The 26,924-nt window shown below is 35.1% G+C and overlaps 2 protein-coding genes, 1 non-coding gene and 1 pseudogene across 3 annotated transcripts; 3 read left to right on the plus strand and 1 right to left on the minus strand.

The window, feature by feature from the left end:
* The first annotated feature begins 31 nt into the window (after positions 1-31).
* Positions 32-105, plus strand: TRNAV-AAC (transfer RNA valine (anticodon AAC)). The gene has a single exon. It is a non-coding gene; the product is annotated as a tRNA-Val (tRNA).
* Positions 106-7,270: 7,165 nt separating this feature from the next.
* LOC126606185 (cyclin-D1-1-like) lies at positions 7,271-10,829 on the plus strand. The gene is made up of 6 exons (XM_050273539.1): positions 7,271-7,740; positions 8,018-8,104; positions 8,694-8,792; positions 8,938-9,139; positions 9,305-9,435; positions 9,548-10,829. Exons 1-6 carry the CDS (start codon positions 7,492-7,494, stop codon positions 9,803-9,805), a joined length of 1,026 nt encoding a protein of 341 aa, XP_050129496.1. The 5' UTR covers positions 7,271-7,491; the 3' UTR covers positions 9,806-10,829.
* Positions 10,830-17,288: 6,459 nt separating this feature from the next.
* On the plus strand, positions 17,289-19,952 carry LOC126606251 (protein PLASTID REDOX INSENSITIVE 2, chloroplastic-like; annotated as a pseudogene).
* On the minus strand, positions 19,829-21,320 carry LOC126606250 (uncharacterized). Its single transcript, XM_050273609.1, has 3 exons — positions 20,630-21,320; positions 20,370-20,530; positions 19,829-20,267 (listed from the first exon to the last, which is right to left on the minus strand). The coding sequence occupies exons 1-3, from the start codon at positions 20,916-20,918 to the stop codon at positions 20,094-20,096; spliced, it is 624 nt and encodes a 207-aa protein (XP_050129566.1). The 5' UTR covers positions 20,919-21,320; the 3' UTR covers positions 19,829-20,093.
* Positions 21,321-26,924: the final 5,604 nt, after the last annotated feature.

The raw sequence follows: 26,924 nt of genomic DNA on the forward strand, positions 1-26,924 counted from the left end.
AATAAAATAAATTGGGAAACAATGCCAACATGGTTTCGTGGTGTAGTTGGTTATCACGTCAGTCTAACACACTGAAGGTCTCCGGTTCGAACCCGGGCGAAGCCATGAATTTTTATAAACTCAATTTTTTTTGGTTATCCTCTTTTGAGGTTTTGTTCAGTTGGGCTGGGTTTAGAGCAAATGAATTATTGACTGAGTTTGGTTGCTCTTTCATACCCAACCAATTGAAATTGAAGGCCCATTGACTGTTTAAGTATAATTTAGATTAATTTTGAATTTTGAATTTTGAATTTGAAGTGGTTCTTGCTCTATATGTTTATTAGATTCACATCTTTCTTTCTTTTTGTCCAGGATTAGATTCACATATTTCATTGGTCAAAAATACAAAATATCCTCCTTCAAATAGTTACGTTTCTAATTTAGTGTAAATTATCGCTTGTACAAAATAATCAGTCTACTAAACTGATGTATTGTGGTATTTATACCGAAATATGAGAAATCCTCAAAGTTTGTTGAATGAATAATATGAAGATGATAAAAGTTACTTTAAAGTACTACATCAGAACATAGATTCACTAAGAATCCTAATTGAAAGCAAAATCAAAATTAAAATTCCAAAAACACCCTCAATTTTAAATTGCAGTTTTGACCTAGTAAATGATAGGATTTGGCCTTAAAAAATCATATTGAAGCTTGGAGTTCAAACCTACAAAGCTTGAACTTCGCTCTTTACATTTGTTAAGGTGCTCTTCAATCACAAACGAAGCCTCAAAACCCAGTTCATGAAGTAGCCATTGTTGAATGGTGACAACGTACGTAGACCACCAAGTGTCTTTCTCAAGGCTTGTTAATTTCTAAGATGTTAAGTCTTCCTTATTTGGCAAGTTGGCAACGTTGAGTCGACTCATTATTTTAGTTGAACAAAACACAGAAGTCAGTATCAAGCATGGACTTGGCAATAGAAAAATAGAACAAGACGCTCCCCGGGGGCTGAGGGTCATGGTCATGGTTCCAGCTCCCATTTCCAAACATGTTTTCTTGTTGGCATTAGATATTAGGTAAGTGAGAGCTTTCCATCGCTCTCTAACCTAGAAGTATCAACTGATTGACGTTTTAGTTGAACATATGAATATGACTGATAATTCATATACTAAATAGCTATGAATCATAGCTGAGAGTACCATAATTCCCTATTTCTTTCCTATTCTCTTTTACTGTTTATCTAAGAAATCGATTAAAACGATCAGAAATCAAATCTATGTTGTTGGACTGATTAAAATCAAATATAAACGACATAATGGTTGAATATATGGATGACGTAACGTTAAAATGTTGATGAAATAACAATCACATATCAACGATAGACTGAACACTAATCATTTCAAATGAAGCTGGTTTTGGCCTTCCTTATCCAATATCCACCAAGCAAGTTAACAACTAAGTATTATAGTAACACTACTAGCTATTTTTATTATTTAATTTTCTTACTATATATCAAACATGAGAAGAGTTGTAACCAACGACAAGCCGGTTTTGTCAGTTGCAAGACAAAGATGCAACTTCTGAATCCATTATTTTGGCCTATGGGGCTTTGTCCCCATCAACTCAAATATAAGTTCAAATAAATCAAGGCATCATAATTGATCTACTACCTAGTTCTAGCCACTTCACAAAGAAGATAAATTGCTAATCAAATGATGTCTGTTAAGTTTTTGAGTCATTCTATATGGTTTAACGCACGTGTGTTAAGTCATATGGATAAGACAGTGTGCGCTTTTTTTTTTGTATTCGAGTTTGAGTTTTCACTTCAGAAGTTTAGAATAGAATATTGTCGTGTGAAAGAAAAAAAAACCCATATGGTTCAATTAGTGGAACTAAACTTCAAATGTCCAATGGAACTTGTGTCAATCTCAATCTTCCCCATTGACCAAAAGTTCTAAAGGAAGTTTATTATGGGTCGTATAGAGTGTTTGAGAGTCTAAAACTAAAAGCATAGCTAAGAAAGGAACTGATACCAGAAAGTAAAATCACTAATACTCATTTGATTTTTATTTAACTTTATCTAATTAATTAATTTCAGCATCAATGAAGTTTATTCATCCAAAATCTAGCTTAGTCTGCACTCCTAACAACAAAAAAGAAAGAAGGGAAAAATAAAGGCCTTCCTCCAATTATCTGTCTGACTGGCAGATAATACAAGGCCGAAGTGAATAACAAGGAGAAAAAATCAAAAGCAAAAAAACAGTGCTGATCCCACTTTGTATTTAACTAACAATTTTAGAACATGTCATGGGGGCAGCAGATTTGGACACATACACAGAGCTAGCACGTACCTATGAGGCTGTAGCCTTGCCCAATTTGTAGATAGGAAGAGAGATTTTTTAGTGCAACTGACCATCGGATGGTAAATCGCATGTCGTTATACAATTGGAAGATTTTTTTTTCTTTTTAAGTCTCACTTCAATTGTATAAAAACATGTGGCGTAGAATTCTATGTTTTGGTCACATTAAAAAATCTCTCTATAAAGAAAATAAGGTGTACAAATATCATTAGATTTTTTTTTTCTCACCCCAAACACGGAGAACCTTGCATGCAACTGATGATATTACTCTCTCGTTAAGTCACAACATATCTCATGTCTTGGCATTCATTCCGTGACGAGTGTCATAGGAAGCCGTAGTTTTACTTTCAGAGTGAAGTCTTCTGCTATTTTGGATCATACAATAAATTTGTGTAACTTTTAAGTTATGTATAGTATTAAAAGGAAGAAAACAAGGGTTCAATTATTTTGGGTAAGAGACAGATGAACTTGAGCTGAATTTCAGAAGGGTTGGACCCTGCTGCATTGGGCGAATACATGCATAGCAGTGAGTTCACAAAGTCTTAAAAACTTCAAATGGCCACCTAACATTCTACATACACACAATTATTATTATAGCTACTTGTAAGAATGTGAAGGTAAAATAGCCCATATTGGTGAAAGAACAAACCTTGTAAGAGCTTATAAGTAAGTTGAGTTACTCATCATATTGTCAATTAGTTTTATGGTAGAACCTAAACTTTCTTCATGGCATCAAAGTAGGTTGGTCCACGTGTGAAGCTCAACGGCCACACGTGCTCCACGTCACCCAATTTGTGTTGTCCACATGTTTGGCTTGAAAATCCCTCACACGTGAGGGGGCGTGTGAGGATGTGAAGATAAAAGAGCCCCACATCGGTGAAAGAAAAAACCTTATGAGGGTTATAAGAGATTAGACAATTCTCTATATTACCAATTGGTTTTATAGTAAAACATCAAATCTTAACTACTTACTCAATTTTTCATATATATATATATATATATCAAGAAAAATAATTTTATTACTGAATTTGGATGAGGTATTAAATTATTAAAAGTATGAGGAAATTAACTTGTAAGTGTTAAACGATGGTGACAACTCATGAGGACGGTGGTAATGATTGGTGTACGTGACTATGGTGAGATATAGACTATAGGGGGGGGGGGGGGGTGGGGAACCGGCCTTATAACTCGCAAAACGAGCAATGAACTGAAAGGGCCGGAATTAACGGCTGATGTTTGGATTTACAGTTCATTCAAACGTCGTTAAGTCCTTTGAATTTTCGTTATCAATAAAGCATGATAGAGATTCATCACAGTCTCTCATAATTGAAACACCTATATATGTATACAGCTCTGTAGCTCATTTAATCAATCCCCTCCACACGACATGTACCATCAAAAGCTAACTTTAAGTGCCGTTGTCTCCCTTCCAAACCTTGATGTGGAAACAGTACAGTCGTATAGTACACACACACAGATATATGTATGTGTGCGTGTGTGTGGTATGGAGCAAACTGCAGTGTGGTTGAGAAAAACACAGTGCAGTCCAACCACCTGATGCAAATAGCATTAACTAGGGTTTGCCTGCTGTAACAAGAACAATGTCATGATCAGTAGCTCACGTGAACGTGTTGAATCTTAAGTCAAGATCATCCCATGCAAATATGAACGACTTGTATGAGTGTGTGTGGACGAGATTAAAATGGACGTATACTTCATACTATACCGTGTTGAATCCTAACCCTGGCATGCATTCCTACTATACCGAACGCGCGCCAAGATTAAAATGGACGTATACTTCATAACCTGTACATCAAATGTCAGATGCTTTATTTCAACATTTCACACTCAAAGGTCTACACAGGCTGTAACCCGCAGGCTAACTTTAGTTTTCTTCTTGTTGGTTTGCAACTGGCAGGTAGGGCTTCTGGATATTGCATATTTTGACTGTCAGTACTGATCTCACCCATATCATGACTAGTAAATAACCACAGAACTGGAGGTAAATACGAACAGTCATTGTATAATACATAAGTTCTCTGTGCATTAGTTCACCTTATAAAAGAACAAATATATATCAATCTTGTAGTAGATTTATCGAAAATACAAATTAATAATATGTTGATACGTTTTGTTATTGTTGCGAATGATATCGACTCTTTATAAGCAAGGTATAAGAGTTCATTCTTTATTAAAGAAACGTACATTCTATATATAGTCCAGCTTATGCACTACTATACATAACAATACTATTTGACATTATCTTCTCAAAGCAGCAGCCTCTGTTGATCTAGTCATTTTATAAATTAAGCCATTAGAATTATGCATATTCACACGAATTTGAAATTGTGAATTTGTGAATGCGACGGGTTTGTCATCATCAACATGAAAAGATAATTTAATAATTTCGCCCTAAAAAACCTATTCCAACCCTTGAAGTAAAACTCAAATTTTAAGTTCTAAACTTATTCCAACTGGCTCCAACCTTTGAGGCAAATATGATCAAATCCAACAGTAAAATAGAAGATCTAACCATCCAAATTTGAAAGTAATTAAAAAATTCTTTTAGTTGTTTCATATTCTTTTATAGTATTCCACGAGTTTCATGGTGTTAGTTTAGTAATTTTTCAATATTTATCGGAATATAAATATTTTTAGGTTAAAATGTTCATAAAATGAAATTAGGATAGTTTACATAATTTTTTGTTCTAAAAAAAGTTACTTTAAGAAAAAAATTATCATAAATTCATTCCTTAATAATCTCGGGTTAAAAATTTAACCCAAATAATTGAAGAAGATAAACTATTTCTAAGTTAAAACCTAAATTATTTGAGTTAAAAATTATAAATTTTAGCTTAAAGATTGGAGATAGTCTAATTGGAAAATCGTTCCCATTATATCATGGCTATCTACTTTAATTATTCGCGTTCTATAATTAAAATCATCATGTTGCAGAGAAAGAGAGAGTTCACCTTTTACTTTTTTCCTTCACTTTTTTTAACTATCAAAACAAAGAAATCCAGTCTTTTCATATGTTACACCTTGCATGCCAAACAAGTCCCAATTCAATGGTGTTTCTCTTCCCAAAATGAAACAAGTCCCAATGTCAGATTTTTTTTTTTTTTTTTCCAACCGATATGTTTTTTGTTATTATAAATAATATTTGTAGGATTCATTTTAAAAAGAAATCAATTAAAATAAATTTTCAAGATCTATATAAATGATATTTGTAGGACCCCTTTTCTCATATGTCAAATTTAACATATGAAAACTCATATGTCAATCCACATAGGATTCACATATCGGTTGGAGCTTGCTCCTACCTTCAAATTTGATTACATGACATTCCACTTAGAATTTGACCTCTCATTTGGAGATGGTCTAAAGGACGCTCTCAAAGTGAGGCTCTCCATATATTTTATGTCACATTCTATTTTAACGTTAATTTTCGTGCCTATATTATAAAACATTGTGCAAAAAACATGAGGTTAGAAAGTTCATGGAGAGTCCCTTTTTAGCTAGAGGACTCCCTTAGCATTTCTCAAGAAGAAGAAAAAATTGTATTTGTTGTCAAGAGAAATGATAAGGGGACTCTCTAAAAAAAAAGACTATCTATGAACTATTTGTTATCTCATAGTTTAACATCAATTCCCATACTAACATCATAAAACATTGTGCAAAAAACATAAGATGACAGAGAGTTCATGAAGAGTCTATTTTTTAAAGAATCCCCTTAGTATGGAAATCAACAAGTTGATTGTTTCAATGAATTGCCCCTTTTCCTTTTTACATGCATGATAATAATTTAAACTACTATAATTTATTGGATATGATGAGATTCAAATTTAAATACACGGGAGCCAACACTACCCTTAAACTAGTAACAAGAGGAATACACGGGAGCCAACACTATCCTTGATCTATTAACATTGTGTAAAAAACACGAGATGTCGAAGAGTTTATAAAGAATTCTATTTTGAAAAAGTCTCTTAACATTTCTCTCAAATAGTTTAAACCTTGAGATCCTTTAATTAATTTCTTGTATCCCAAGTCTAAATGGTGTGCAGCCTTCTTTATTTACTTTTTCTTGGTGCCACAATGCCATCAGATCCATTGGGCAGTCTGCTTCTTTTTCTTCTATCGAAATTATGCCCTTTAATTACGTTTTAGATTTTCGACAAAAAAAACAAAGAAAAACTACTTTTTAGATTAAGCATAAAATCAGCACCCAATATATTGATATATAATCAAGGATTTCATCCCAAATCAAAAGTTACGCCAATAGTAGATAAGATAGTTCATATAATTTGGTGCCGTGACTGTAAAATTGTTAATAATTACTGGGAAATGTACCAAATCCATCTAGTCCAAGATCCGGGCCATTGAAATTTGATCAAACAGCTAACAACTGATGATTTTTTTAAATGTTATAATAATTGTAATCGTTAGATCAAATTCTAACGGCCCGGATTCTGAATTAGATGGATTTGGTGGAAAGAGATCTTTGGAAAGGATCCCCTTTCCTAATTACTGCATCTTAGCACGAGGTCCATCAAAATAATTCTATGTCATGTCATTACTGCTTCATTGAAACTTCAAAGGGAGGGGTCCGAGGGGACAAAACAATTTAAATTAGATTATTTTTACCAAGAAATAAAGAGTATTTAAGATTTTATCAATAAATCCAACGGGCCACGAGGCATCATCACAATTCAATTGTGAATTATAGCATGGGTTTCCCGCGGGCGACGTGATGAAACTCCAGTTGCCATCGCACTCTTTACGTAATATTTTTCTCCAATAAAACTGAATAATCTATTTTCCCGGGAAAATCATATCTCTTTTTCGAATTTTTACCTCCAACGAAAACGAAAAATAAAAAATAAAAAAAAATAAAAATATCTCATACATATATATTCAATGAAACTGATGGAATCTCCAAATCAAAGTCTCACTTCAACTAATCTTCCTCACTCTCTCTCTCCCTCTCTCTCTCCCTCTCTCTCTCTCTCTCTCTCTCTCTCTCTCTCTCCATAGACAAGCATTCCGGCGACTTCTCCGAACAAATTTCGACAGTCGATAAGTGATGGGTAGTCATTGACTGAGGCGATCGGAGACGACCGCGATCATCATCATCATCATCATCATCATGTCGACAGTATGGAGCTCGGACTGCTTCTCCGAGCTACTGTGCGCAGAGGACTCCGGAATTCTGTCCGGAGAGTCGCCGGAATGCTCGTCCGAAGTGGAATCTCCGGCGTACAGCGAGGAAGAGTCCATAGCCGAATTCATCGAAGGCGAGCGCCACTTCGTCCCCGGTATCGATTACTTGTCTCGCTTACACTCTCAGTCGCTTGACGTTACCGCCAGAGCTGATTCTGTTGCATGGATTCTCAAGGTAAATCGTAAAGCTATATTTTTAATCGGAACGAGTTAATCAAATTCGATTCAAGTCAAATGGAGGGTGTGAATATTATTTCCCTTGAAATTAACGCATGCGCGTGAGAGCGTCTCTCTCATTGCTAGCATGTGCCGTGCGCGTGCTCTTCATCAGCCGCCGGATCTATGTACACTGCGCTTCAGTTTCGGATGTATACCGGCGGCGCACATTAGACTACTTCCCTTGCAACAATCCTTATTTAATCAATTAATCAAATATTACGTTTTGTATACAGGTCCAGAGTTACTATGGATTCCAACCACTGACGGCGTATCTTTCCGTTAACTACTTGGATCGGTTCTTATACTCCCGCCGGTTGCCGGTAAATTTAATCTTCGTTAACGAATAAATTGAATAATGTTGAAGACTATATCTTAATTATTGGTGAAAGACTTCATTACTTTATTGACTATTTTAAAAAAAAATAATAGCGTTAGTTAGTTAATTGTATTTTGTTAGAATAAAGAGGCGGGTATCGATCAAATCCGCATCAAAATGCTTAAAATAATTACCTTTTGCCATACTCAATATAGTAATTACTTTCGACAAAAAAAAAACGTATAGTAATTACATTTGACTTTTCAAACGTACAACAAATTAGGAAGAAACTAAGAAGTCGACGGTTCAATCTGAACAGTAGGTGATTTGTCGCACGTCTTGTTCCATTATAAACCTTTTATATTAGGTTAATCTCACTTTATAATTACTACAGTATCAAAGATTTTAATTATTACATGCCTTTGTATATAACAATAAGTTTTCTCTGACACGTGCACTGCACGTGTTAATACTTATAGCATTGTTTATCAAGTGCAAACAAATTACACAGGAATCTTAATTAATTAAATCCACATGACGACGATAATACTTTTTATAATAGTACGCGTTTTGTTTGTTTATTGTTTGATCAGCAAGCAAATGGGTGGCCGATGCAACTTTTAAATGTTGCTTGCTTGTCCTTAGCTGCTAAGATGGAGGAACCTCTGGTTCCTTCGCTGTTGGATCTTCAGGTACACACATTATACCTAATCAAACCCTAATTTTAATTTTTTCTTAATCTAAACCTATTTGATTGATTTGATTAATTGTGTATGACAATAATATTAGAAAACAGCTAGCATGTCATTTATATTTTAAGATGTACACGTATCACAGGTAGAAGGTGCCAAGTTTATATTCGAACCCAGAACAATCCGCAGGATGGAGCTTCTGGTGCTGAGCGTTTTGGATTGGAGGCTACGATCTATAACACCCTTCAGCTTCATCGCTTTCTTTGCATGCAAGCTCGATCCAACGGCAACTTTCATTGGCTTTCTCATTTCACGCGCCACGGATATCATCTTATCGAATATCCAGGGTACGTGTACGTAATACATATGCATGCAGATCTTGTATATCCTTACGTAATACATACGTATAGGTGTACGTACATGTATACATTGTGATAACTTTTTGATTAATTAGCTGTTATTCTTGACCTTTTGTTGTTGATTGATTAATAATTATGTCGATCGATCAACAGACTCTAGCTTTCTTGAATATTGGCCATCATGCATTGCTGCGGCAGCAATACTTTCAGCAGCCGATGAAATGCCTAATCTGTCGCTTGAAAACCCTGAACATGCCGAGTCATGGTGTGATGGACTGAGCAAAGTAAGCACACATTCTTATTGTTTTAGGACACGATATTCTAAATTATTATAATCTACATATTTATTTTCATTATAAAAATTCCGAAATATTTCAATTTTCTAATCATTTGCAGGAGAAAATAATCGGATGCTATAGATTAATGCAAGATCTAGTGGTTCAAAATTGTCGGAATAAAAAGTCATCACCCAATGTGTTACCACTGCAACTCCGAGTTACGGTTCGGGGCAGAATGAGGTCGAGTTCCGACTCATTGTCCCCGTCGTTCTCATTATCATCCCCGTCATCGTCATCATCATCACCAATATCTTATAAAAGGAGGAAAACAAATAACTGCTTGTGGGTAGACGATGATAAAGGAAACTCCGAGTAGGGGAGATGGGAAAATTATAAATAAAAAAATGGTGGTCCAAAAGTTGTCTAGAAACCTCATCAATCATTTTTAGGAGGGTTTTTGGGATTAGAAATTGACTGATATTGGGGTTTTCTGTAGATTATAGTATGTATAATGTCTATATGTTTGAGAGTTTGGTGAGATTTTATTATTTTATTTGTTGTTTTTGTTGGTGGGCATTGCCATTATTCGTTATATAATGGCATTGCAGATTCCCAAGGGAGGGGGATTTGTTTTTTAGTACAGAGATATGTTTGATAAAATAGTGGAGTCATGGAAGCGTGAATGAAGTAGGGGATTGAATTCAAAGGGCTCATTGAAGCTGGTGGGACATGAAAGCGAGGAAAGAAAATAAAGGGTTGGCAAAATTAGGAATCGAGCTTTGAAGTTTGAGCAGTACTAAATTGAATGAGATCAGCGTGAAGTCGGATGAAACAGAAATACAAAAAATTTCTATTTTTGAAAGTGCTATCATCGGTTTGGGAGTGATCATATGATGTGATTCGAGTGTCATTCCTCAAGTTTTTCTCCTCATCTAGGAGCATAATTATTGCTTCGACTACTCTACTATGTGCGTTTTTTGACGGGAAAGCCGAATGAACGGGTGCAGGTGTAGACTGAATACGATCGGTGGCTCCACCCATATTAGACTTTTGAGTGGGGTGTGTGTGCTCTCTCGCACTGCTTTGGTGGCAGAGTGCGTGGCGCACACCTGTGTATGTGTGCATTTTTGGCGGCAAATAGCCTCTTTTATAGGCCTTGAGGTGGGCCTATAACCATACTGATGAACTCTGGTGTTTACAAGGGTGGTGCATGGTCACTCGTGCCTACTCCTTTTTTTGTCTAATTTATTTGATTTTTTGTAAGTAGAGAAAAAAAAACTCACGAGGAGGAGAAACCTCCTTAATATTGTCCTAAAAAATACAAGTTAAGGTCTTTGGGGCCTTTTCATGCGTGTTGTATTTGGTTCATCATCAATAAAATATCATCAAGATTTCTTTCACCTCTCTCTGTATAGCTATCTCTCTGTTAATGGCACAATATTGACAATACACAATTTGTAGTTTGGTGCTTTGTGTTATTTACTGTGTGGAAGTTTGTAAGTGATTTTAGCTCCTCTGCAAAGTGAAGGCCACGTTTGGTCCCTCTATCAATAAAGATCGATCAACAGTTCATTCATCGACCGTGACTGTTCATATTGTGAGAATGTGACCTCTTATCCTCACACATATAAATGCCTCTCGTGGCTAAGGATTAGAAAATCTGATGTGTCATTGTAAGCAAGTCACATGATGAATGTTGTTCACATAAGCGGACGAGAAGTTCTACTGTGTCACTACGAGTTTGCGAGTAACTTATGTGATAGATGTTCTACACATAACCGTAGATATCCCCAGCTGTATACCCGAGCGGATATATCTCTAGTACCATGGTAGGAAGCAAGTTATCTCGCGACCAACCCGTGGGTGTTCTAACACCTCTCCCAATATCAGACAACCCAGCCTGATAAATAGTGATATTTCACCTTCGCTATTGTATTTTATTGATCATCAGCTAAATGAGTAGGGTTTCAGTTTCGTTAATACGCAAAAGCTGAGTGTGAAATATGGTGGGGAAAAGCCAAGGCCTTAAAAGGTGCTTTTAATTAAGTACTTACAGCTTCTCACTACAGATAGAAAAAGGCCAGTTAAGAGACCATGTCATTTAGTCACAGATCCCCGACATGGGGTATATTATTTTTGCATGTAGTAACATCACATCTTATGAACTTTTATGCACATATGCCTTGTAAAAGGTAACCATGCATTTCGAGCAACTGCATGCATAGGCCGTGCAATCTTATCAACTTCTCAATTAATTTTCCAGGTGGAAATATGCAAACCGATCGAGTATCCATCATCTCTCAAATCTTCTTACATCACTTTTATTTCTTTTAGTTTTACTCACACGGAAACACATCTAAATTATGTCAATGGCTGTTTAAATGGACCACCGTGAAGTAAAACAACCAACGTAATGACAATTGCTGGAAAGAAAGTGCACTTTTCTCTAATTCCTCTTGGATGGTTGCCCTTTTAGGGTGTAAATAATGCCATCATCCATCAAGGAAAGCACCCATGCATGCTACCATGTTATTAATTAAATTAGGGTTTCTAGAGTGTACTTTTTTATTTTCTTGGAGAAAGTCGGGTGTTTGAATTTAGGGACCAAGTGTTGAATTTGAACAACCTCAGAGTTAATAAAAACATGGGTTTAGATAATTTATTCTCATTGATGAAGACTTAGCTACTTAATTACTTGCTGCTTTACAAAAGGATTTAATTAACTATGTTTCAACAATGTGGATCGGAATCCACTTGGTAGTTTAATTAAACGAATTGAATTAATCTAATTTAATTATGACTGGAACTTGCTAATTAAACAATTCATGCAACATGGAATTGCCTCATTAGTCCAGCTAGCTTTGGTTTTTTAAGTGGGAGCCATGAAGAGTAATTTGGACCAGACGGATCTGTCACCAAATGCCAATTGGGATCCACCATATTTTCCTTATTTTCTATCCTCCCCCACTAAAAAGGTCACCCATTAGACAACATGCAGGTCCTCAGGTTCGGTGATCAACAACTGATAAACCTAATCTATTCACAATTAGCCCACCTCGTAGCCCTATGGGTGATATGTGACAAAAAAGCTTAGCTTTAATTAAAACATAAGTGTGACGGGAAATAGGACAAACCGTGGAGCGCAATGACATTGCTATCAAACAAACCGTGAATCTTTATCGAAGATCATATATATTTTTGACTTTTCCACAGCAGCCATAGATCGATGGTGCTGTTTAATTACACCAAAGTAGATACAAATGTCATGCTCATATAATATGCTTTTATAGTTCCTAAGGTTGGTTTAAGGTTGCTCAAATTTTTTTCAGAAGCAGCTTCTTAAAAAAGTTGGGACTAAAATTGTGTTTAATAAAAGAAAAGAAAAAAGTGTCAGTTTTTTTCAAAACCATGGATCTAAAACAGCATAATAAAATAGAAGCAATTCTAACCATTATTCTAATTAAAAAAAAAAAGGTCTTTTCAAGAAGACACGTGACTTTAACTTTTAATAAAACTTTTATATTAACAATATTATCCATTTTTTTCTTTTTGCTAAAAGCAATTTTAGCATTAGAATTTATCAAACACCTATTTATTTATTCCGCAGATATTTATTTCTATAGCACAACAAAAATAATTTTTTTAAAAAGTACATCAATTCGAAATTAGCCCTAAATCACATGAGCAGTAGGGTTTTTCAGGGTCCCTTGAGTATAATTTGATGGCGGTACATCGAACCCGCAAATTGGGGAACGATGGTGACATGGCGCCTTCTCATTGGATATAAAAAGGTAGAACGTTTTGTTTTGTTTTGAATAGGAATAGGGTGGTGGTGGTGCCTATGTGAATTTGGATATTGTAGGCAATTTCTTCTCCTCATTATTTATCCCTCCGAATTCCAATCATGATCAAGGCCAAGCAGTAAAGTGTGGGGAGTTTGGGTTGTTGATGACTAGCATGTTGCCATCATTCACTTATTATATAACAAGAAGCATATGTTGAAATATTGGATGTGGTAATTGACAATCATGCATCGACTGTTGAATTGTTGAGAAACTTGAGATTGTATGTAGACCATATATCAATAAGAGGATCGCATGTGTATAACTCAAATAGTTACAATAACCAATGTCCAGTGATTTTACCTTTTCCAAGTACATATCAAGATTAAAGGTTTAACATTAGCTGAGCTCGATCACTCATTTTAGAATGAAAATAAGCATTCTATCTCTTAGGCTGTAAGTGATTATATCAATATATGGCTATTTAATTTGTTTATCTTAGATTGTATACGAGGGAAAAGGATCCTCGCAGGATCTTCTTTGTGGGGATCTAGGAGATCAAGCAATCACGACCATTCATCGTATATCGTGTGGTTAAAAATCATTTTAAATTCCAATTTTAAAATTGAATATAAATAGTATCTAACGAAAACTGACTGCACGATATACGATGAACGATCGTGATTGCTTGATCCCCCGGATGCCCACAAAGAAGATCTGGAGAGGATCCTTTTCTGTATATGAGAGAATGGAATTGCATGGACCCAACCCTTTTATTTTTCAGTGATGAAAACTTGTCACGTACTTTTTTTTTGTTAGAAAAAAGTTTAGGGGGAGGAGAGGCTACCTCATTCCAGGGTCATGGCGTATCATAAGCTTCATTGAGGACTTACAGAGAAGGTCTTAAGCATTTTTTTGGTTTTTATACATCGCCCGCTAAGATAGATTGCCGACAATAGGACTTGAACCTAAACCTTGGTCTAACAAAGAGAAAGATCCTTACGAACTCAACCAACCATCGTTGGCATCTACATACTTCTTTTTCTATAAACAAAATGGGGTTTTAAAGTGAGGAGTCCAAAGTATACACCCTAAAGCCAAAATTTCTCTCTCATAGTGCTAAAGTAAGAGGTTTGGGGGTGTAGGGAACAGAATTTTGCTCTTTACCTACTCCTTTTCTTGCGGAATTTTCAACTCTTCGAGGCCAATGGCAAAGATAGAGGACCCTAATATTCATCCTTTAAAGGTCATTTTTCGTTGTAAAAAACATGTTCGTGGGGTTTCTGCAAAAGACCATAGGTACCTTAGACCTGAAGGGTTCAAAAGCTAGAATGATGCTGAATATTTCAATATTAGGGTTTAAACTTTAAGCTGAATGCAAGACACCACCACTCTCAAGTCCTTGAAATACTCATTGTCCCCATCCCCATGTAAAAATAAAATAAAATCAATCTAAAAGAAAAGATGTTCAAAACAAAAAAACTGCGAAATTGGTTAAAATTGCTAAAATGATTAGTTTTTTAATATGTTGTCAATATTTTGATCGTTATCTTGTCAATTTTTTATCGTTTAGTAATTGATACGTTATCAATATTTAATTTAAATTAGTTATGCAATTAATTCGATTTTGATAATTTTAGTCAATTATTTAAGAAAATTTGATCATATGCCCCTTCAACACCTGTGTAAAATTCATGTTTTGCCGAATGACACATAAATATATATAAAGGGTAGTACAATCCATACACTCCTTTTTACATTTCAAACACTCCTCTCAATTTTCGCCCGTCAGATCAAATAAATTGAAGAATATCACAAAACATAAATTGACAAAATGTGTGGGAGAGGTAAAAGTGGAATCGTGTATATCATCCCCTTATATAAAAAGAGATAGTATGTGTAACTTGATTAAATCAAAACTGGAGAGTCTTTGGATGCCAGAAAAAGAAGTTGAAGGGGGTAGGAGATGGAAATGCACGAGGGCCGGTTGGCTATTCTCGAGGGAGCGTGTACGTTTCTGATATTTTCTTCTTTCTTTTGCTTTTTTGATAGCGCCTGGAGCTGGACCTCCATTCCCAAGAGTGGAGACAAAAGGGTTGTCTGTTTAATCATCAATATAACTTTCAACAGCCACCACAATCTCTCTTTGTTTAGATCATATCATGCATATATATCCATCTTAATTAATTATATATGTGCACATAACATAAAACATGTTTCTTTTCTTGTCATAATTTCATCAAAAGCAAAGAAAGTGCAACAAAAATGTCTTTTGCTATAGTATAAAGGAGCATGTGGGTTGAGTCGTTATTATAGTAAAACCCTAATCAACGATGCATGTTAATAGCTTGAAACCTAACGTGTTATACTGTATGAGAAAAGAAAGTTATTATATATGTGAGGCTAAACAAATCACTAGACAAGTAGATTGCAAAAATAATACTTAACCAAGTATGAATGATAGATAAATATGACTTGAGTTTACTAATATGTCGTATGACTTAACCCAAAAAGACATTTGTAGCCGAAAGTTCCTACTCAGACTGCATTAAAAAATGATCAGGACAAAGAAAGGATTAGAGAATTCCCTAATTATGTTTAGGTATAGAAGACCGGTGAAAGGTTGGCCTGGTTGTTGAAAATTTGGAGGGTTGAAGGCATAGACCCCTATATCTTGGGTGCAAACCCATATAATTAGTCTAAAAAATGAAATACACGCCTAATTAAAACGAGAATACAATTATTTCCTTTAATAATTTGGTATTACTATTAAGAGAAATTGAATAATGGTATTGATTAGTTTCTTTGTCTCATGAACATGCTCTAGTTCTTTAAGTGGCATAGCACTTCTCCCCTCTGTCTTTGCATCTGGGATACGTTACAAAAAGAAAAAAGAGCAAGGGTGTATGCATCTAAACAATTATTTCTAGTGCATTCCAGTTCAACAACCCACAAAGGAAAGAGAATCAAAACAAAAAGAAAATCTTCAAAATGAAACCAAGACAGGAGACTTTGTATCTCAATCGAATAAGAACTCAATTATTCACTCGAAATTTTGTATTTGACTCTCTCTTATTGTATAATACCGATTCTCTAAATGAATGAGAAAAGATAAAGAAAAAGAGAGAACATAATGGAGAGTTTGGGATTTGATGTGAACTTATCCATAGACTAACAATCGCTTTAATTGGGGTGGATGATTTTGTTTAGCACAAAGACTCCCCCAAAATGTTTGATTTATTAATGCAAAGTTGCAAAGAAAGTTCACATTGCTTGAGGATTAACGTGTTAAATTAGTTGACCAAAAAAAAAGAACATGTTTAATTAGTAGACACTTTTCACCAAACTTTAGAAATTATTCCAAAGCTCTTCTCTCTATTTGTTTTGTGGGTAATGCTAAGGAAACTAGATTTGCAAACTAAATGATGTATCACCAATAAGAATGCGTACATTTATCAATGCTTAAGTAATAAATAAATCATCAACTTACATGTCCTTTACTTTTCAAAATTTTGTCAACAAATTTAGTCTCCCTAACATTCTCTTGTTTTGTAGTTGCCTTTTCCACCTTGTTCTTCAAAAAGTGGTTGTTGTGGAGAAACTAGCAGTTTGTCCCCATTTTAAGGAAAACCAAAATTTGACTGGCTCCTCCCAATGTGTTAGAAAACTAGTAATTTATAATCTCACACGGCTCCTAAGTAATAAGCAAAGTACAATAACATGTAGTATCCAAAACTTTATCATAACGTTGAAAAAAAAAACTTTCATTTTGTTCTAACCTTTAGGGGTTTCCATTTGCATCTAAAAAATTTATCATTTTACAACTTATTTTACACACACAATAACACATTCTCGCCTAAAAGTTTTCCTTTTGTGTTACGATCATATAGAACAACTTGTGTTCGCACGGACACTACGTTATATGCAGAGTAACTCTTAATAAAGCATGCAATATCTTATACGTCAATCACAAGTCATGTCAAAACTAACTTGATCAGATAGTCTTATATAAAATTTTCAGTAGTTCAGAAAGCCATAGAGGCCCATAAGATCTGAAACCCAAACGTTAGCCAGCGATCCTAAAATACTGGCCCATTACAATTCTACGACAAATCCAATCGGCCCAATTCAAATAATATTGACGTCGTTAGAATCATATACGGCATTCTGTATGTCATCGTGTACACCTTACCAATGGCGATGCACGCACCCAGGGTGGCTGTTTGCCCTCTCTCGTTTGGAGCCCAGCACTCGCTCCTCCCTCCAAAACCCCATAATCGGCCGTTATTCATATTCTTCGTCCGCCATTAAAACCCATATTCCGAAACGCCCACCGAATAGCCGCCAAGAGCCACGGCGGCGACGCCTTACAAGTATACTTTATCCTGACCCAATTACCCAATTCGCAGAATCTGCAAGTATGTTTGAAAATTCATGCTTTTTTTTTTTTTCTTTCTGGAATATGAAATGCATGTTTGATTGTGTAATTAGCTTGAATTGTATGTTGGAGGAGACCCAGAATTTCAGGGCTGAGCATTCCAGGAGGCTGTTGAAGGAGAAAGAGACTTTTGGGCCTGACCTCCACGGTGTGATAGGCGTCTGTGCAGAGGTATGTTAATCTTCCTGCAACCAAATTTAGATTCATATTTCCAATGGGTGAGGAACAATTAGTTGATAAAAATGATAACTTTAGGAGTGTAAGAGCAACTCCAGCGTACTGACTATTGAATCTGTCGGTGAACAGTAACTATCTTTTACGTTTCTACCTTAAATAGTTATAAGCAATAAAATATTAGTATTTTTTATTTTATAAAATAATAAAAAATAATTTTATTTCAAATTTCGGATATAATTTTTAATCGGTCTCGTTGTACCACGTTTCATTAAATAAGAAATTACAATTCAAAGTATTTGAGGAAATATAAAATTGTGGTGTAAGATAATGATAAGATATTTATAGAGAAATTAAATCTTTTTTTTTTAATTTTTTTCGGATTTTTTATTAATTGTTAACGTTTTTTTTAAATTTTTTTTTACATTTTATAATATGGCTGACATCATTCTGACGTCAACCTTGCATCATGTGGCCTCAGGCTCTCGGGCCATCCGTTTGAGTTGGGCCTCTTACTTGGGCCTCCCTTGAGCCCCATTGCTCGCATGGGCTGGAACAGATCGCTAGGCCTATTGGGTCATTTTTGTCGCCCGTCCATCAGGCTACAGCTCACGCTGGAGTTGCTCTAATGTGAGGGAAGTTAATTGAAAAGATTAAAGGAATAGTACAAAGAGGATACTCTGCGACTTCCATTACCCCTAGGGAGTAGGAACTATTACACAAGGAAAATTATCGAATCAAATACAAAATTGACTATGGTTGTCTCCTAACGTAGCAAAACCATATGCTGCCTTGTTAGCTTCTTGGAAAAATATGATTTAGCCCATGGTTATGAATTTGAGGGAAACTAATAAAATGCCATTGTTTTCCCTCATGCTTGTAACTCAAGTGGATAAAAGTATTCACCCTGCAAATGCCTGAGTTCGAAATTTTGGACCCAATTTTGCTTGTAAAAAATGATTGATGAACGCTGAACATGTAACTCTGTGTATGAGCAGTAACTGGATCATCTAGTACTAGAAATAGGACTTGGTTGTGAACTTGTGGTGCACCCAAAACTCTCTAGGGGCAAAATTAATGGGCTATTTATTGTTCTCGACTTTCTGGTGCTGACTTAAGAGTTGATTACCGATGTGACATGTGTTCTTAGCATTCATGGCATCTTTAATCTGTGATCTGGGTGTTGGATTTGATTTCTGACTCACTTATAGGCGTAGTCACCTAATCTTTCCATGGCTGGAAACTCTCTCCACCTTTTAATCTCAAATGCAAGCCATGACCGGCTGGAGGGGGAAAGGGATATGAGGGATTTCCTTTTCAAATTTTAAGTTCTTACCCCAGTTGTATGATAAAGATTGATACCTGGTGCCTTTGAGTTGCAACTTTTTCGGTGCAAGCCAACCCTCTATGTGAATCAGCAAAACATTTGTTCCTTTCTTTTATAATATCTTTGGTGTGTGAGTGAGCCTGTGAGGCCACGAGTTTTGCTTGACCCGTAAAACAGTACAATAATTGAGCCTTTGGACAAATATCTGACTCGACTCCCCTGTATTATTTTCCAGACAGCTTCCATTCTTTCTGGCGGATGTTTTGACTCATTACTACCTACAATATCAATATGTGGTGCATGAAGCTTAAGTCTAAACTGCTGGGAGATAGATTCGAACTCAGATGTATAGGGTAGAGCACATCCGCTATAGCCAGTGTGGCTACGCCCACGTCTACAAAGTTAGATTGCATTACTATTTGAATGACTCAGAATTAACCAATTTAATTTGTGGTTTCAACCCAGGTAATCGGTGACTTCTTGCAAAAGGAGTATGGAGGACCTGGGACATTGTTGGCAGAGCTTGCACTTGGTTGGTCTGAAAGAGAAAGAACTACCAGGAGCACCTTTGGCTGCAAGAACATCTCCGCTTTGGGCTCAAATCAACCATGATCGAGACCGGGAAATCAGGAACTCGAAATCGCAAAAATGATGTTTCGTTTGTAATCAACAATAGTGTAAATTTAATTTAGTTTTGCATTTCTCCAGACCATTTTGTATATCAAACACCCAAAAAATTGGGGAAAAGACCCATTGTCTACCAGCAAGCTCACACTTCTAATACAATGTCAGATTCAGTGCTTGTTTTTTGTGTGTTGCTATACAGATGGATTATTGCTTTCAACATGGGATGAATTTTGTGGGTGATGCGATTGACATAGGATTAGAAAACTTGGTACCCGATTCCATGAATTTCGGGTTATCGATCCATTTTGCACTCACTCTATTGTCTACTTTCATTGTGTTCACTTTCGATGTTTGGAAACCGCTGATCAGTTGCGCCCTCACAGATGCTCTGCAACGAGGGGCGCCAAGACTTCGACCTCAGCGCAGCAGCAGCCGCAGCAGCAGCATTCGCTGATGATGTCCCTGGTCGGTGCCTTTCGCGTTTTGAAGCCTGAAATTATCCACATGGCTAAAGCATTAGTATTTGATATTTCCAACCGATAACAAGTTTTTCAAAACGAAAAGATTACAAGGGTTGTTCAAATCTACATACATGGTTGATATTTTCCTTCTCATCAGATTTCGCTGCTTCCTCTTTGCAGCCCGAACAACCTGAATTCTCCTTCCCTTGCTCCGTTTGCAACTTCTCGAGCACTTCGAGCTGCTGTTTCTTCGTTTTCGCATATTTTTTTGCCTTCAAAACCTTCATAACCTCTACAAAATCCACCAAAAAAAGCCCAAACATCAAACACAGAACCTTTCAAACCAAACGACAACCCCAAACTCCAAAACACAAACACAAAAATCTCATACCTTGAGTGGTGACCAGCCGGTAGGCATGGCCAAGAGCGAGAGTTTCGTTCGGCCGGAGAAGCTTAATGCGAGTGAAACGCACCGCTTTGCCGTGCTCCTCCTCGTGATTCTCTGCTACTTGTTTGTGATTTTGTTCGGAAACCGGCAATGGAATGATGAGGGAAACGTAGTGACCGGGGTTCAACCTCATCACCTCACTCGCACTTATAGGCCAATACATCCTCTCTATCTTCCCACTCGGATGCTGTATCACCAGAGCTGCTGCATCAATGGCTTGACAGTTCCCCATCTCTCTCTAAAACCTCTCTCTCTCTAGATTCCAACGAAAGAAGAAGACGACGACGACAATGAAGATAGAGAGATAAGGAGGAAGAGGAAGAAGAAGAAGGAAGTCACTTTCTATACAGCTCTCCTCCCATATGCTCACACCCCACAAACCCCAAAGATATTAGCAAAAATAAGTTAAGCCTAAAAAGGGTTTAAAATTTTTTCTTAGTAGGCCGTCCGCCCATCTCTCTCTCAGTTCCCCAACTAACTCATGCTACGTGATTTATATTAAACCTAATTAACATTAATTAAGCAACGAGTAAGAGAGCACCGGCTTGGTGATTACGAAGCGGGTCTAGTGCCACGTGGAGAGATACTAGATGGTAGTGGTTTGGAAGGACATGCTCGGCGGTATCGACGGAGTCAAGGTTTAGGGACTTGGGAAAAACCGAAGCTACTCATTTGTGTAAGAAAAAAAATTATATGACCAAAGCGGCAGACGCAGTGCGTGCGTGTGCTAAGATTCTTTTGCTTTTAAGTATGGACAATCGACAACGACATCCCATCACACACTATTTTGGCGAGGTTCCAACTTTGTGTTTGGTTGACGAGGTTCTAATTTTGGCGAGGTTCTCACTTTGTGTATGGAACTCTTTATACACGTTGCGTCCACTGATAACCATGCATGATTTATTTTCTGTAATAATTTTTTTAATTATGTATGAGTAGTACTCATTGAACATAGGGGCTGCTATGCGTATAAAGCAACCCGCTAATGTGTGTTTGTGTTGAAATATTTAGGCACTATATATGCACAACTTTTCGTACAAGCTTCAGTGTCCAATGCAATTTTGAGTAGGACTGGATCAAAGTGACATCTCAAAATATTTAATTAGAGATTTGAGTGTTTCTAATCGTAACTTTGATCTATTTATCAAGCCATCTACTTGCCCATCTCTAATTTTTTTTCTATATCTAAATTTATATTTTCACAAGTAGAATTATGAAAAAAAATGAGGGTGATTACTTTCATGTCACGTTTCATGGTGACTAATACTTAAAGATAAAAATTTAGATAATTGACCTCATTTAGTAGAATGACTAGACAATTTCACAAAGAAACGAGTCTCACTATATTATGTAACAATTGATACCATGTAAATATAACTTTTAATGTACACTTCATATATCGACTATTCGAACTACCCTACTAGATAAACCATAACTTGAATCATAACTTTTCATTTATAATTCAGAATATGCAACACATTTTCTGTTTTGACTTGTGTAATATTTGTCACTTAACTTGCCGAAATAGTTTTCACTCCAAACCACCAATATTCTAAGAAGGCAATGTTAGAGACATTATTTTTTTAAATTACATTTTGTAAACCATATGATGCGATTACTAATGGTTGATTTTCTTTTTTAAGTTTTATTTTATTGCTACATTATGTGATTTAAAATTATTATCTCTCTAGTAGTTTCTTTCTAAGAAAGTTTGAAAAATATTAGTTGTCCATGGTGATAAGTAGTTGAGTAATGGTTTAGGGTTTCAATATTCCAAAGAATGGGAACTTAGGTCGCGGACATGCATATACAACAAAAACAATCGTTTCAACCCATTTATAAAATTATTATTCGTTATATTTAAGGGTTAATTGAGATTATCACTTACTACTATGGTCTAGTTGTATTCCTCTTCACTTGCAAGTGAGATGTCTTAGGTTTGATTATTGTCAAAGGTAAATTTGAATCACATTATTGCTAGCTAATTGTGAAGCTAAGTTCACTTCTCCTTTTTAATGTAGATAATATCGTTTGTTAAAAAAAAAAAACTAATTGAGATGAAAAAATCGCATATTACCCACAAATAAAGAAGATCACTGAAGTCGACTGCCATAATCAAATCATGTTTAAAAGTTTGGGAGCAAATCCTGACAGATGACATATCAAATTTACAATTGTTGTCACATAGTCGATTTGGAACCCCAAATTATGTTACACAAGCAGAACATATAATTCGAGCAAATGAAGAATGAAAATTGTACAATTTTCTGGTCTATGTTTAAAAAAATATTTATCCTTTGGATAAAGAGCAAAAATCCTGACCACTAAAGAGAGAAGATGGTAATATTTCTGACAGTCTTTGACTATCAATGTACATCTGATTTAATTAAGCTATAAACATATGAGGTTAATTAAAAACCTTATACATAAAAGAAAACTAATGAAAAAAGTTTGAAACTTTGAGTTTTAACGATATGACAAAATAAAATGTAAGGTGAATAGTACCAAAATTGATTTTTTTAGTATAAAAATATGATTTTTTGTCAAAATGAATGGTACTTGAAACTTTTCATTAAAGTTCTCTATATATAATCACATATTGTTCATATGTAAACATCCCTTGGTTAATGTCACGTCTGTGTATGTAAGCCATGTGAGGTGTTTGTGAGAAATTTTTTTTGGCTCACATATTTAATGAAAAAATGGACTATTTCTTGTTCAAAGGTGACTTAAGTAGGACACCCGATATTACATACAAAATGGCCTTAACTTCTTTTGGATTTGGGTGTGACAGTCATTAATTAATAAAAAATGTTTTTATAAATTATAAATCCCTTCGTTTTTTATATTGGTCGTTGAAATTTGTCAAATTCCTCATTTTAATCTTTAACTTGAAAGTCAATTAATGTTGTCCCTGAAATGATATTACAAATTAATATATTTATTATGTTAGAGTTTCTTAAAACTTTGTTTATGTGCCTACGTGGCACACATGTGGGATCTACTACTACAACAATATGGTGCCATGTGGAAAATACAAAAATTAAATTCTTTTAAAATTTTAAAATCCATTAAAAATAAAATAATATTCGACAAAAATAAAATAATAAGATAAACTAAGAGTAACAAAGAAAAGGATATCATCCTCCTTGATTTGCAACGTCAAGGATTAAATCAATTAAAATAAAAAATAAGATCAACCAAATCGGCACACTAATAGAATGTTTGACCAAGTTACAACAGAGAACTATATTGATTTGCAACGTTAAGTCCTAAAGATGACATTGATTGATTTTTAAATTTATAGACTAAAATATAAATTATTTGGTTAATTTGAAGAACTATTTGCGATAAAAATTCTTTATAAAGTATATATCCCTTCACTTTTTATAATATTTGGACAGCTTTAAATAGAAGAACCGGATGGCTTTCAAAAATTTCAATAATAATAATAATACAGATGTTCATAGGTTGCAGCTTGTTGGGGGCGGCAAGGAAAGATTAGGTCTTGAATTTCTGTTCCTCCTTGGCCTCTAAACATTCTTGAAATCAAGAACTTAACATGCATTTTAGTATTATTTTTCTGTACTTGTAAATGAAGAGTCTAGAAATTTAACTCATCTTGATGACGAGTTCGATACTAATTGATTAAAATTGACCAATTGTACGGTTTAACTCAATCTATCACCGCTCAGTGTAAATACATATACATATATATATATATATATATATATATATATTGTATAAAAAACATTCTTGATACCTGATTAAAGTTTAAACCTTTGCCACCAACCAGTGGACTTTGAAAGGGTCTTGTTTAATTAGTGTAGGGTTTGCTCTTCTTGTTCTTTTCTTCTTGTTATGGACAAATGGGTTTCAATGCGTGTCTTTCTCCACATTCTTCCCCCTCCATAATACTAAACACAAACTATCCATTCTAACAATTTTTTTAAGTTTATTTTCTCTAAACAGTGGATCGAATCGGAGTGTCGAAGACTCCGACGACATTAGGGGAACAAAAAAAAAAAAAAAAAAAAAAGGAAAGAAGAGGAAGGATACTGTAACTGGTGTCACTGGCTTTAGTTTTTGTTCATGCATCAGGATCACAAATCTTACTGAGGAACTAGACTTAACTGTATTTTAATTACGAGATGTTTGTTAGATATAAATTTGGGGAGGGATTTGTGGCACCATTTTTTTTGTATAAATTTTTTATAAATGTTTTTGTAGGGCTTATTTCGTAATGTATTTCAATAATCTGAACCGTCAATCTTTTAAGTTTTCTCTCAAAAATCATGTCTACTAAAAATCACAAAATCTGAAACTATATGACCGTTGGATAAGAGTTTATGAGTTTTTTGTAGAACCATATTCGTCTATTTTTTTTTTCACAAATGAATGTTTTAATGGTTTTGGATTTGTCAAATTTTTTTTCAAAATGATCTATGAATTATATTTTAAAAGATAAACACTTCAAATTGTTAAAATTCATTTTACAATGAGCTTCATAAAAATATATGTTAAAAATTGTGGAAAAAAAAGTCGTATCACGGATCTACGGATATATAATAAGCTTGCGTTTTGTGTTGCAGAAGCACTATACCGGACAGTTTTAGGATCACGTAGTGAAGCATGTGAACGCTATTTAAGGACCGTGGTTTTCCTCCTAGGTGCCCTCCAATTTAAAGGTCAAAACTAGAGGGCTAGTCATACTTGCATGTTATTTGTGCCACGCTTGACCGAGAGTCAACCTACTGACTTTTCTAGGCGATTTTAATTTTTTTGATACAAGCGAGTTTAGGAAGAGTGAATTGAATCTCTTAGGTCATTTTCAATCAAACGAGGATCAGATGATTCTCTTTGATCCTATAACTTTTCAAGAAATTAATATTTTTATAAACAGTGCATGATTATATTTTTTATTATCTTCAACCAAGGGGCCAGATGGCCATAGGCCAAACATAGTCTTGTGAAAAAAATCATCTCCAACAAAGGGCTAGAGGGTCATAAGGCCAAACATAATTGATTATTTTAATTGAATTACTATGGTTACTTAAATTAAATTACTTCAATAATTTTACGTTATGAATTGTCAATAATTTTTCGAGATGGAATCTCAATAATTTTACGTCTCGAATTTTGAGTGTTACGTGTCGATATGTGAGTAACTTTGTAGATTTCTTATCAATAAGGAATCTCAATAATTTTACGTATCGGATTTCGAGTGCCACATGTTGGTGTGTGAGTAATTTTGCAGATTTCTTGTCGATAAGGAATCTTTCAATAATTTTACGTTCTTGTGCCACAAATAAGTACATACAACAGGATCTTATTTCATATCTTTGGCCCAAAAGAAGCATGGAGTTGGCGTTTAAGTTTTATGTTGTTAAATATTTTAAAAATGTTGTTTAAGTTTCATATTGTTAAATGTTTTTTTTATGTTGTATAATTTTTAAGTTGTTTAATGTTACTAAATGTTATTTAATGTTGTTTAATATTGTTTAATGTTGTTTCATATTACTGAATGTTATTTAATGTTGTTTAATGGCTTAGGAAGTTATAGGAAATAAAATAAAATAGTTAAATTTTTTATATAAAAAAAAACTGTAAAAATAAAAATAAAAATTCAATATAACGGCTAGCTGACGTCAACACTAGCCGTTGCATTCAAACGCCCTGCCTGGCCCAGGGCTGGCTGGTTGGCCCTTTTCTCCTTTTTTGGTCCGGTGGGGCCCACGAGCCCTTTGGCCTGGCCTTTGGTTGGAGACGGTTTTTGTGCCATTTCAGGCTATTTTCGGCCCTCTGGCCAGGTCGGTTGAAGATGGCCTTAGTGTATCTGGTATTGTTGGCACACTGAAAAAAAAAATATTCACCAGAAGTGATAACCTCTCCCATTTTCACCTTTATAAAAGGGATCACTATTCCCTTAAAAGTTTATCTAATTTTACTTGCCCAAACCCATGTCAATTCATCTAATCACATTTTACTAACTTAAGCATCGGAGTAATGTTTTTAACTGATCAGCTTTGGCGTTAGAAGATGGTAACCAAATTTTACACAGAAACCTTAGAATAAGATGCTTTTTTTTTTCTTCTACAAATTGCATGTTGTCCTCAGAATCCAAACTTGAGTGCTTGTTTGTCATATGTTCTCCTAGGACTCTACAAGAACACATTATTAAAAGCATATGATATGATTTAATCCAGTAGTGTAGCATCTAGTGGTTCTTAAGTGCAGC

This window comes from Malus sylvestris, chromosome 16 (genome assembly GCF_916048215.2).
Source record: "Malus sylvestris chromosome 16, drMalSylv7.2, whole genome shotgun sequence".
NCBI lineage: Eukaryota > Viridiplantae > Streptophyta > Magnoliopsida > Rosales > Rosaceae > Malus > Malus sylvestris.